This window comes from Trichosurus vulpecula, chromosome 2 (genome assembly GCF_011100635.1).
Source record: "Trichosurus vulpecula isolate mTriVul1 chromosome 2, mTriVul1.pri, whole genome shotgun sequence".
NCBI lineage: Eukaryota > Metazoa > Chordata > Mammalia > Diprotodontia > Phalangeridae > Trichosurus > Trichosurus vulpecula.
Window position 1 is genome coordinate 82,044,675 of NC_050574.1, and position 13,069 is coordinate 82,057,743.

At 48.3% G+C, this 13,069-nt stretch overlaps 1 protein-coding gene across 1 annotated transcript in view; it reads left to right on the forward strand.

The window, feature by feature from the left end:
• DCHS1 (dachsous cadherin-related 1) overlaps positions 1–13,069 on the forward strand; it is a 63,714-nt gene that overhangs the window by 41,820 nt on the left and 8,825 nt on the right. The window contains exons 8-18 of the mRNA XM_036746106.1: positions 563–720; positions 1,083–1,944; positions 2,067–2,306; positions 2,629–2,754; positions 6,691–6,900; positions 7,341–8,228; positions 8,481–8,594; positions 9,004–9,215; positions 9,417–9,571; positions 9,841–9,971; positions 10,116–10,399. Coding sequence (XP_036602001.1) covers positions 563–720; positions 1,083–1,944; positions 2,067–2,306; positions 2,629–2,754; positions 6,691–6,900; positions 7,341–8,228; positions 8,481–8,594; positions 9,004–9,215; positions 9,417–9,571; positions 9,841–9,971; positions 10,116–10,399 — 3,380 coding nt within the window. The remainder of the gene's footprint in view (positions 1–562; positions 721–1,082; positions 1,945–2,066; positions 2,307–2,628; positions 2,755–6,690; positions 6,901–7,340; positions 8,229–8,480; positions 8,595–9,003; positions 9,216–9,416; positions 9,572–9,840; positions 9,972–10,115; positions 10,400–13,069) is intronic.

Consider the following 13,069-nt stretch of genomic DNA (forward strand, 5'->3'; position numbering starts at 1 on the left):
AGTTTGGTGTGCATAGCCTGTGGTGATAATTGACTCTGGCTCCTGGCTGCCTGCCAGATGAATCTAATTGTATATTACCTCAACAGACTGGTCCCAGGAACCTCCCTGGGCTGCCCAGGGAGCAGCCTCAAGAGTCAGAGAAAGAGGACACTACAAAGCACAGTGTCTGGTCCTTTAAAAGTTTTGCCAGTATGAATCAGACTTCCCTTTATGGTAGGGCCCTTAAGGGGATGTCCAGCCCTGCACTTCATTATCTCTTTGGCACCCAAGATTCAGAAAATTCAAGAGAAAGAAAATAAAGGCAGTGAAACCAGAAGCTGCTGTGATCAGAGCTCCATGGGGACTGGAACCTAGGAGGACAGAGCCTTATAAGAATGCTGTCTTAGCCTCATAATAACTGAAGTGTGAGGCTGATCTATAGGAGGACTTAACACATAATGACTGAATATATGCAGACTTTGAATCATGGGGTCTAAGCTTTGTGGGGATAGAGTTCCAACTCAGGCCACTTGCTTGGCTCTTAGGCTCAGACCTGGGCCTCTCCTTTTCTCTGTCTTCCCAGGCCCTGGCTCAGAGCTTTTCTTACTACACCCTCACTCTGGAGAGCTGAGCACAGCTGGGCCCCTGAGTCGATTGGAGAGGCCCCACTATGTGCTAACAGTGAATGCTCAGGACCAGGGCAGCCCCCCCAGAAGTACCAGCCTCCAGCTGCTCCTGCAGGTACCCGAGCCACCAGTCCCCCAAACCTCAGATCTCAAAGCTTCCATTCCCCCAACTCCAAACCCCCATTTACCCACCTCAAGCCTCCCTCCCCCCAATTTTAAACCCCAGTCTCATCATTTCTAGTTCCCCCAAATTCCCAAACCTCTCATTACTAACCTCATACCTACCATATCAACTCCAAATCTCCCAAATCAACTGCCTCCAAACCCACTGTCCCCAAATTCTGTATCCCTCTATCTTTAAACCTCTTGAGCCCCTTTACTCTTAAATCACCATCTCTCAGTTTCCATGCCCTGCATCTCTCAACCTTATATCCCTCCGTCCCCAAACACCCAACCCAGCACAACTTCTCTTGGCAGGTGCTGCCCCGGACCAGATCCCCAGTAGCCCCTGATGCTTCAGCAGCCCCAGCAGTGCTGACACTGACAGCAGGAGAGGGGCTTCAGCCAGGCTCCCTCCTGGGATCAGTGGCACTTCCAGGGGCCCCCCAAGGGGTACTTACTTACACACTGGTGGGTGGAGGTGACCCTGAGGGCACATTTGCATTGGATGCAGCCACAGGTCAGCTGTACCTGGCCAGGCCCCTGGACTTTGAAGCAGGGCCAGCATGGAGAGCCCTGACTGTGAGGGCTGAGGAGGTGGGTGGGGGTGCCCCAGTTTACCCTGCTGGGCCTCGGCTGCTTCGTGTGGAGCTTCGAGTGGAGGATGAGAATGAGCATGCACCCACCTTTTCCCGTGACCCACTAACTCTAGCACTGCCTGAGAACCCGCCCCCAGGAGCTGCAATCTATACATTCCAAGCTGCAGACGCAGATGGGCCTGGCCCAAATAGTGATGTACGCTACCGCCTGCTGCGCCAGTCACCCCCAATCCCCGCCTTGCGCCTGGATCCCCGCACTGGTGCTCTCAGTGCCCCCAGAGGCCTGGACCGTGAGGCCACTCCTGCCCTGCTCTTGCTGGTGGAGGCCACCGATCAGGCTCGGAATATCAGCCTGCGCCGCAGCACCCGTGTCTCAGCAAGAGTGTTTGTGACAGATGAGAATGACAATGCACCGGTCTTTGTCTCCCCGCCTACCACCTTGCTTCCTGAGGATCAGCCCACTAGTTCTGTGGCACTCTATGTGGTGGCCCGTGATTCAGACCTGGGTGAGGCTGCCCGCCTTTCCTACCAGCTGACAGGTGGCAACAGTGACGGACACTTTCACTTGCATCCTAGCACTGGTAAGCGTGTGGGTAAGGCAGCAATGAGAGGTGCAGTTCATGGGGGGAGCAGGAACAGCCTAGGGCGGACGCCAACATATAGGGACTAGGGGCTAACCTTGAGCACTTGCTCTTACTCTCAGGTGCGCTGTCTATCACACGACCCCTAGACCGGGAGCATCGAGCTGAACACATGCTGACTGTGGTTGCCTCAGACCATGGTTCCCCTCCCCGATCAGCTACTCAGTTGCTGACAATCAGTGTGGTTGACATCAATGATGAGGCCCCCACCTTCCCACAGGCAGTGTACCATGTCCATGTGCCTGAGAACCGTCCGCCAGGCACCACTGTGCTCACCTTGCATGCCACCGACCCTGACTTGGGTACAGTGCATGGGGACAGAGGCAGAATCCAGGGGATGGAGACCAGCATGGGAACATAGTGAATGCCTTGGGATGGGGCAGTGAGAAGTGGAGGAATTACAATAGGAGGGTATTGAGAGGCAAGCATCTGGGAATGTACAACTGGGAAGAATAGTGGTTGGAAGTGGACAGTGGAACTGGGAGTGATGGGAAGGCAGGGACAGAGGAAATGGGACAAGTATGAGAGAGCTGGGGCTTGAAACAGATTTGAAAGCTATAGATGAGAAAAGTCATCACATCCCCCCTCCCCAAACATACACTGATTGATTCCCTCTCCACCAAGGTGTTAATGGACAAGTGACATATGGTGGTGTCTCTGGTGACACCTTCTCACTGGACCCAAACACCGGGGTCCTCACTACTCGACAGGTCCTGGACCGAGAAGAGCAACAGGAGATCAACCTGACTGGTATGGGAGTTGGAAGGGATGCTGGGGACTTGCATGATGAGTGTGAGGGGTACCTGAGCGGTGCTGAGGCTGTTTGACAAAGTCCATAGTGAGCATGACCCCTTGTAACAATGAGCATCACTTCCTTCACAGCAGACCAGGCTAAGATCATGTCTGGTTTTCTCCTGTAAGGGCATCACAGGGTATGTAGTACCTGCCCCTGTTGGGCCAGGTCTCTGACCTGGAAGGGGCAGTGAAGAGAAAAGATTTCTCATAATGGCCAGAGGCATTATGGTATAAAGAAAAGAGCCTCAGACAAGCCAAGAGACTGGGGTACAAGTCTTGGGTCTGCTATTAATTCCCTAAGTCCCTTCTCTCTGGGCCTCAGTTTGGTGAAGGGATTGGACTAGTTCTAAAGCCCCTTCTGGCTCTAAAAGTTTATGAATCATTTGGAACCAGTTTGGGATGTCAAGTGGGAAGCAGGTCCAAGTCTTTTGGTCTGGTCAGAAATTTAGCACAGTTGTGGAGAAATTACATGGGAAGAAAGGGCCCTTGGGGATTCCCAGTCACAATGGCATGATACTTTAGAAGATCATTCCACAGTCCCTTGTAATTGCTCATTCTAAATTATGGAGCTAGTCTAAAAATACTAGGGAAGTTTCACTTAAAAGCCATCCCCACTTCCACCTTGCAAACACCCATTAATTAATTATGACCTCCCAAACTAGTGCACTGAGAAGCACATGTGTGCTTCTGGTCTGAACTTGATCCTGTCCCCACTCCCACAAGGCAGGATCTGCTGACACAAACTAAAACCCTGTGTGTAGGCCCTTTTCTGGGTCATGTTCAAAGGCACAGGATTATAGAGTTGAAAGGGACCTTTGGAAAAAATATCTCAGACCTTATTGTTATTTTAAAAAGTGGCCAAAAGAGAATAACTACTGGCCCATGTTGATACCTTGTCATCTTTAAAGTTTTTGTGAGAATAATCTATAATTGCATTTAGTATATCCTTGATGAAGGTATGAGAAGGGACTAGGCAGGTTTCTGCAAACAACTTTCTCATAGCAGACCACATCTTGACCTTCATATTTGATTAAAATTTGTAAAAAAGATGAAACATTTATAAAACAAAGCAAAAGCAAGAATAATACAAATATTTACTAATAGAAGGTAAAAGCAGAAATAATCAAAATATAACATTTTACCCATAAACCTGGGTCACACACTCAGCAGTACACAGTGTCTGTAGGGGGAGAATGGACACCCATATACACATATAGGAACCCAGCAGGGAGGCTGCTAAGTGGGGAAAAACAAAGCTGCCTCTTTTCTATTCTATTTCCTATTAAAGTAGTGGGGTTTTTGTTAAGCTTTAAAGGCTGTTTTAAAACAAAGCCATCCTTGGCAGGGTACTAAAAGGTATGCTTTTTTAGTAATCAGCAGTTGCCTTTAAGCCAGAGAACTGCTACTCTCTTCTGGATATGCTCTGAGACTCGGAATGGTTTCTTCCTTCTTCTCTAGCTGTAGAAAGTAGTAGGATTTTGTAGCTTTTTCTCAGTCAGCTCTCTAAACAGGAGGGCATTTTCCTTTGTCCAAACAACTTGTATGAGCAGGTAGGTTGGCACAGTGGCTAGAGTGCCAGGCTTGGAGTCAGGAAGACTCATCTTCCTGAGTTCAAATCTGACCTCAGACACTGACTGACTAGCTGTGTGACCGTGGGCAAGTCACTTAACCCTGTTTGCCTTAGTTCTTCATCTGTAAAATGAGCTGGAGAAGAAAAGGGCAAATCACTCCAGTATCTTTACCAAGAAAACCTCAAATGAGTTCACAAAGAGTCGAACACAATTGAAAATGATCTAAAAACAACAAAACAGCTTTCAGCAGAGCTGTGTTGCTTCTCATAGCAAATGCAAAGCTTTGCTTTGATTTTACCCTGTTTCTCCCTCTCAAACCAAAAAGGGCAACACAAGAAAACCCCTGAGAGGTTTCCTCTTAGGCAGTAGGGAATATAAAATATGCCATAAAATTATGTTCAATAAAACCAACTCAATCAGCTCCTTTATCTGTCTTACTTATGAGGCAGTCATGAATTTCTGTTAGTCTTCTCCACTAATATCTTCTTCTGCCATGCGAACTCTTCCGGCACTTGCTCCTGGTGGGGGGAGGGGTGGGGCCTACAGCTAGTTTTTAATGATACCTATTCCATTGCTTATCAGCTAGATGTGCTCAAGGAGGTAATTACCAACTCCAGGTAACTGTGTATCCCTTTTGAGTCCCGACACCATTGTTTGCCTTTCAGGTTGGGCATTACCAGAGTCAAATACAGTCATGAAAATCACAGAATATTAACACTGGAAGGGACCTCAGTAGACATCAAGTTCAGCCTCCACCTAAATATAAAAATCCCTCTATCACGTGACAAGTTGACATCGAGCCCCTGTTGGACTTTGGCTTACCAAGGCTCCCCATTCCCCTCTTGGACAGTTTAGTCTCATTAGTTTAATTTCTCAGATGAGACAAATTTGGTTAGTTAGTTTGTCTCATGGCCTCATTTGATCCACAGAACAGCCCTGTAAGGAAGACCATGACTAATTCCCATTTTGAATCCACAGAATCTGAAGGCCAAGACAGGTCAACGACTCGCCTGGAGTTGTACTACTCAGTGAGACAGCCAGGAGCGGAATCTGACTCTCCTGACTCCTGAGAAGTTCACTCCTTCTCTTAAAGATATGCTAATCATCCCCCCAGTGTGCATTTATTAAGCACCTAAAATTTGCCAGGCATTGTGCTAAGTGCTAGAAATATGATCTCATCCTCACAACCACCCTGGGAGGGAGAGGCTATTATTATCCCCATTTTACAGATGGGGAAGCTGGAGCAGACAAGGGTTAAAATGTGACTTGCCCCAAGTCACAGAGCTAGAAAGTGTCTGAGGCCGGATCTGAACTCAGAACTTACTGATTCCAGATCAAGGGTTCCAACACTGTACCACCTAGCTGTTTGGGTATGATAGGTATATGCTTGAAATTCTGTGCTTTGTATGTGTGTGTATGTTTATGTACATATTAAGGGCTTAGTGTAGAACTATGTCACAACTCAAGGGCCATGATTTATAATTTATGCTGAGCATGATTTGCATACATACATATGTACATATATATGTGCAGGTGCATGCCTGGACATACTTGTATGTTTATGAGTGCATATTTGTGTTTGTGTATTTATATATTACTGGTTTGAGAAGTGTGGAGATGATGAAATATGTACTACTTCTGTTGTTGTTGTTGTTCAGTCATGTCCAATTTTTTGTGACCCCGTTTAGGATTTCCTTGGCAAAGATACTAGAGTGGTCATCTCCTTCTCTAGCTCATTTTACAGATGAGGAAACTGAGGCAAACAGGATTAAATGACTTGCCCAGGCTCACACAGCTAGGAAGTGTTTGAGGCCAGATTTGAACTAAGGAAGATGAGTCTTCTCGACTCCAGGCCTGGCACTCGAGCCACTGTACCACCTAGCTGCCCCAGAATATGTACTTAGCATGGCGCATAAACACATATCTAAGTGCATGCTTGGACACATCTGTGGGTTTGAGTGGGGTGCATTCTTATATGTACGGGAGGCTATGTTACTCAGGTATGCCCCTATGACGGGAATTCACCACCTCTTCTCTACCAGGTATCTGTCCATGCACGTACATGTGTTTAGGTGCATGCTTAACAGCCAAGGCCAGGGACGTGTCACAGTACCAGTTCTAGTTACTGTATAGGATCTGTGCCAGGTACAGCATAAACCTATAGTGTATGACCAGGATAGGGGCTCACTGGTCCCACTTAGCTGTGTCTGCCTGTATGTATGTAGAGGTGGCTATGTGACTATGTGTGCAAGTATATATGCCTAGGGCACCCTGCTCTAGTTTGGACAAGATCTGTGCTGAGTACAGTATATATCTACAGTGTATGCCCAAGATGGGGGATCACCACCCCTGCTGAGCCATGTGTCAGTGCATGTGACTGTGGAGGATGAGAATGACCACGCACCAGCCTTTGGGAGTTCCCACCTCTCCCTGGAGGTTCCTGAGGGCCAGGATCCCCAGACCTTGACTGTGCTTAGGGCTTCAGATCCTGATGTTGGCCCTAATGGGCAGATTAACTATCACATACTGAGTAAGTCACATCAAAACTTGGGGCCTAGGGCCTTCCCTACAACAGGGGTTCTTTGGGACCCTTAAGATCACCATACAACCTTCCTGTAAACTGCCCATGAAATTGCTTTCCACCTCCCCATTACCTACCATAACCCCATTCCACAGGACCACGTTACTCCTCCCCATTCCTACAGAATACCTTCCACTCCCCACATAGGATTCCTTCCCACCTCCCCATACTCACAGGTCCCCCCACACCAAACTAACCATGTTCCACTCTTCATCTCTTTCACCCCGGGCTTCCTCCTCTATCTTCTGTTCTCCTATCTCTACCTCTCTTTTTCTGTCTTTGTCTCTGTTATTGCCTCTCTCTGGCCATTTATCTTTATTTCTCTGGCTGTTATTGTCTTGAACTCTCTTTTCTATCCCTATGTCTCTGTATGTGGATTGGTCTAGCAGATGGTGACCCATCAGGAGCCTTCATCCTAGATGCAGTATCGGGGACGTTGGGCACGGCACGATCCCTAGACCGGGAGGCAGAACCATCATTCCAGCTATTGGTGGCAGCCAGAGATGGAGGCCAGCCTGCACTGAGTGCCACAATGCTGGTGACTGTGATGGTGCTAGATGCCAATGATCATGCACCCACCTTCACAGCACCATCCTATGTAGTCGAAGTACCTGAAGATGCACCCATAGGGACACTGTTGCTGCAGCTGGAAGCTCGTGATCCTGATGCTGGTGCCAATGGACGTGTGGCCTACTATTTAGGTGACGGTGCGGCTGGTGCCTTCTTGCTGGAGCCTGCTTCAGGAGAACTGCGCACAGCTGTTCCACTGGACCGTGAGCAGCAGGCTCGCTATGGCTTTGTGGTGCATGCTGTGGATGGAGCCGCAGCTGGGCCACTCAGTGCCAGTGTGTCTGTCACTGTTACTGTACGTGATGTTAATGATCATGCACCTGCCTTCCCAGCCAGCCCCCTAAGGCTCCGGTTGCGCCCCACACGCACAGCTCTGGGCCAGGGTTCCTCTGGTCCTCGTATATTAGCCACACTGAGGGCTGAGGACCGTGATGCTGGTGCCAATGCCTCAATCTTGTACCGACTGGCAGGGCGTGCACCCCCTGGTGCCTCTGTGGACTCATACACTGGTGAGATCCGTTTGGCACGTCCACCAGCTGCCCTCGGTCCCCGTGATCGTGTACTCTTCGTTGTGGCCACTGACCTGGGCCGCCCAGCTCGTTCTGCCACTGGTGTGGTTATTGTGGGGTTACAAGGGGAAACTGAACGTGGCCCTCGATTTCCCCGGCCCAGCAGTGAGGCTGCTATTCCTGAGGATGCCCCACCAGGTGCGGAGAGGGGTCATGGAATGGAGGTGGGAATGGGGGCCATTAAATACCCCCAGGGCATGCATGCATGTGTTTGGTACCAAGGGCACAGAAGTTGTTCCATACCCTCCCCTACTCCCCAAGACACTCAACTAACTCCTTGACTGAATCTAGCTTGTGATGCTTCGTTCTCTGATCCCTCAATACTTCTCCCTTTGGATCTGATCCTGACCCTTGAGCTCCACCCATGAGCCCTTCCCCCCCTCTTCCTAGGGACCCTCATTGTGTCCCCCCAGGCCACCCATGCTGGGGGCTCCACAGGCGCAATCACCTACAGCATCCTCAGTGGCAATGAGCATGATCTTTTCTCCATTGAACCCAGCACAGGTAGGGTCTACAGGCAGGCCACGGTGGAGGGACTTACCTAAAGGGTTGGGTGTCTGTGTCTGTCTGAGATTTAATGGATTGTCCTGAGGTCTGGGAGAAACTCTCTGAGGTCAGGATGGGTCTAAGTCCAAGGTGTGGTAAATGGGAGGGGGTCTCTGCCGTCTGAAAGCTTCACACTCTACTGAAATGCTCTCATTTTGGTTAAGGGTCTCTGCTGGTACGAGGTGGAACTGTCTCTTCAAAATCTTAGTGTCCCTCTGAGGTCTGTGGGTTGTATCCCAACAGGAGTGGGTAGTAGTGGAGATGAGGGTGGGGGGGGTTCCCTCTTCGAGCTTGCAAGGGTTATCATTATTTCAATAATGAATGTTGGAAGGCCATCCTAAGATCTGAAGTTTTCATGATCCACCAGGGGCACTCTCAGTGAAGGTAGCAGGTGGACTGGACTTTGAGACAAGCCCAAGACTGAGGCTGGTTCTGCAAGCAGAGAGCGGGGGTTCCTTTGGCTTCACGGTGCTGACACTAAGCCTACAGGATGCTAATGACAATGCTCCAAGATTTCTGAAGCCACACTATGCAGCCTTTGTACCTGAGTCCCGGCCTTTGTCTGGGCCTCTCCTGAAGGTTCGGGGCAGGGTTGGGGAGGAGGGAAGGGCTTCAGGTGGATGAAAGTGGAGGGAAAGAAGGGCCTCTCATCACTGTCCCCCACAGACCATGAGTAGGGGTGGACCCTGAACTGTCAAGACTTCCCACATCAGACTCACAGTCTGGTGACAGGGCCTACAATGAAATCAGGGCCCCATTCTGTACTCCTGCCATCCCCAGGTAGAGGCCGATGACCTGGACCAGGGCCCAGGGGGACAAGTCACTTACAGCCTGGCTCCATCCCAGGCCACTAGGGGGCTGTTCCACATAGACCCAGCTATGGGTACTATTACCACCACAGCCATCCTGGACCGAGAGATCTGGGCAGAGACCCGGTGAGGATTCAGTTCCCTTCCCCAATCCATGGGCCCTCTATTCCTTCTCCCCCTTGCCCAGTTACTTGCCCAAAACCACCACTACACCACTGTGTTCCCTGATGTTATACGTCCCTTAACGTCCCTCTGCAATCCATCCTTCCTGAGTTTCCCTCTATCCCAGTGTCCTCATGTTTTCCAAAGGTCCAGCTACTCTAAGTTCCCTCACCTTTTCCATTACCCCAATCCTATGATTCTTGACCTGGTGCTCCCTGACCCTGTGCCCCCAGCCTGGTGGTGATGGCCACGGACAGAGGGTCCCCACCCCTTGTGGGCTCAGCCACATTGACTGTGCTGGTCATTGATGCAAATGACAATCGGCCAACCATCCCCCAGCCCTGGGAGATTCAAGTGCCAGAGGGTAAGTATGACTTACAGATTGGGGGTAGTGTCCTTATCCGTGGAGGGTGTCTCTACCTATGTCCTGTGTGGCCCATGTCCTTTGTCTGTCATAGCATCCTTATGGGTGTCCACATCTATGTCCCGTATCTCATGCATGCTGTAGATGCACTTCTAGGCTCAGAGATTGCTCGCGTGACGGGGAACGATGTGGACTCAGGACCTGCCCTGTGGTATGTGCTGAACCCGCCCGGAACCCAGGGCCCCTTCAGTGTGGGACGCTATGGAGGCCGCATCTCACTCACAGAGCCCCTTGACTTTGAGCTAATGGACTGTTATCACTTGCATCTGCTAGCCCGTGATGGGCAGCATGAGGGCAGTGCCAACCTCACAGTACAGGTGGAGGATGTCAACGACAATGCGCCCACCTTCTCTCAAAGCCTCTATCAGGTATGTTTGCACCCAGTCCTCTTCCACAACCTCTACAAAGATGCCTGGGGTTTTTCCCTCACACCCATTACTACTCTGTAGCCTTTCCTAGGTTTCTCCTGAGCCTCTCCCCTGCCCCAGAATCCCCCAAACAGAAGGGTAAGGGTCCATTGTGGTCTCACTGCTGCCAGCTCCCAACTCCCACACTGATTCAGTGTATGATTTTGAACAAGTCTCTTCCACCCCTCCTCACCTGTAAAAGCAGAGGGTTAGACTCAATTGTCTCTCAAGTCTTATAAAACTCTGGAGGGTCTGCAGCTTAGTTGATGTTACAGGTTTACTATCTTTATTTCCAAACTTGGTTTGTCTTCCCTAAGAGATTCTAGGCAAGAAAGGCACTACCTTGGTTCAGCCTTCTCTCTTGTCTGAACTGGAGATCTGGTAAGGAAATCTGGTTCCTAGGGGCAGTGTCCGCCTTACTTAAAACACCACCTTTTTCATGAGCTTCCTGTGTTCAGGGGGAAACAAGTTTAACTTCAACATTTCTGAGCTGCTGTCTCAATGAAGCAGTTTTCTTTTGAGCACTTTTGAATGGTTTGTACCAAACTAATCTCTTGAGGACTTAACCATCTCTTTATATCTGAAGAACTACTGTCTAAAATTCCTAGAAATGTAAAGCCTTTGCTCTGTCTCATGCTCCCATTTCTTCTTCAGCCTCAGTAGCAATGTTGAAGCTTTTCTCTCTGCTTTCTGGTTTCCTTATGTGTAAAATGGGGATCACATGAGATAACGTAAAGCACTCTGCAGACCTTACAGGGCTTATAAAATTCTAGCTAACATTGTCAGGCTTCTTCAGTGGTCTCTGAACACTTGCGTTTTTCAGCAAAACCTCATCGTCTTGCTCCAGCTGTTGATAAGAAAATGCAGGCTTTATGTGCTGCCATTTGTTTCTTGATGCTGGTTTGGGGACACTGCTCTGAACCGAATGGAAATTCTCCTCTCTAGTGCTTGACATATTTGTGGCTATCTAATCCACATATATAACAGAAGACAGTTTTGCCTCTTTGGCTAGATCTTTTAAAAATTCCATTGTACTGTCCATTCTGAATTTTCTCCCCTCCCCCACACCCTATGGTTATATCTTGATGCTGATAGTCATTTATCAAATTCTTGGGATTTGAGGATGAGGTCTTTTTTACTTTTTCTGGGTTCTTGGATACCCTCCATCTTTGGTCCCCATCTTCATTTCCTGACGTTGATTCTTTGGCATTCAGCCTTTCACAAACCAACCCCACATTCCTCTTTTGGGTACATTCATCACTCATGTGATTCACCCAAGCTACAGTTGTAACAAAAGATTCACATCTTCTATTTTGCTCATTACTGTGCTGGGGGTGCTCTTGCATCTGACTATTGTAACCTTTGTTCTCTCTTTTGCTTTCACACATACAATGCTCTTGTCTACTGTTCTACCTTTCCACAAATTGTCAACTCTGCCATCCAAACTGCACTCTATCAGTGGGACTCCTACTCTGCTTGTTTAGTTCATACAGAAGAGGATGCTCTAGAGTTCATCAAGATTTGGACTCCCCATTGGCAGTCCTTCTTGGCAGCTGCCCTTGTTGTACGTTTTGCATACTGTGCTCATCACCTTGTAGAACTGTGGTGATACCCACTGTGTCTTCAGAACTGTACTGGTCACATCCATATCTGGTGGGTATGCCATGCCATTGTGTGCTTGCTACAGTCTAACCCTATACATTCATCTGCTCAGGTGTTACTGCCCCTTTCTATACAAGTCTTTTTCGTTCAGCATCTACCTGAATCATAAATTTTGTTGTCTTTTCTCCTTCACACTGGATAGGAGAAGGGCAGGAAGTAGCATATGCTTCCTATGAAATCTCACCATCAGTGAGATTATCCTGTCTCTTATCATGTCATATCAGGCTGCCTGGTTTTCTGGCTTTGTACTGACCCACATGGTTCTCCTTGAAGATTTTTTATCAGTATATCAATATCCTCTTCTCTAAGTCAGAGAGCTGCCAAGTCTGCAGTGAATCCATCACAGGTATGATCCATACTTCCCATGATACTTATTGTCTCAGTGGTACAGGTTTTTCTATTTCTGAGAAGATGGCCAGTTTGGGGTTACAAAATTCATCTTTGAGGCTATACCCATATTCCTACTCATGGTACTTTCCTGTTCTGTTCTGGAGATCTAGCTCTTACCTCACCCATAGGTAAACTATTTCTTCCTGTCATAGGGGAGTTAGCCGTGGTCCTTCTCATAGGTGAATTGCCTCTTCCTGACAGTTAAAAACTCCCTTCAGTCTCTTTGCTCTTAGACCCCCTCTTCTCACTAGAACTTTTGTTCTCCTGACCAGTTCTTTCCCGCAAGGGGAGGAGGGTGTCTAAATAAGTTCCTGGGTACTGTCTTCTGTTACTGGTTTATATGATACAAAAGATCAAGTAATTTACAGGGTATCAACTGAGGGATTTCTCCAACTCTGACCTTTGCTATGAATTCCTATATAATTTCCCAATACTTTTAACTTTCTTTTCAGTATTCTTAAAACAGGACACCCCCATGATTTTACAATTCAAAACATCACAATGTATTAAAAATCTTAATCTCCATTTAAAAAATGGTAGTAACATAAAAGTTATATTTAGCAAGCCAATAGTATTAAA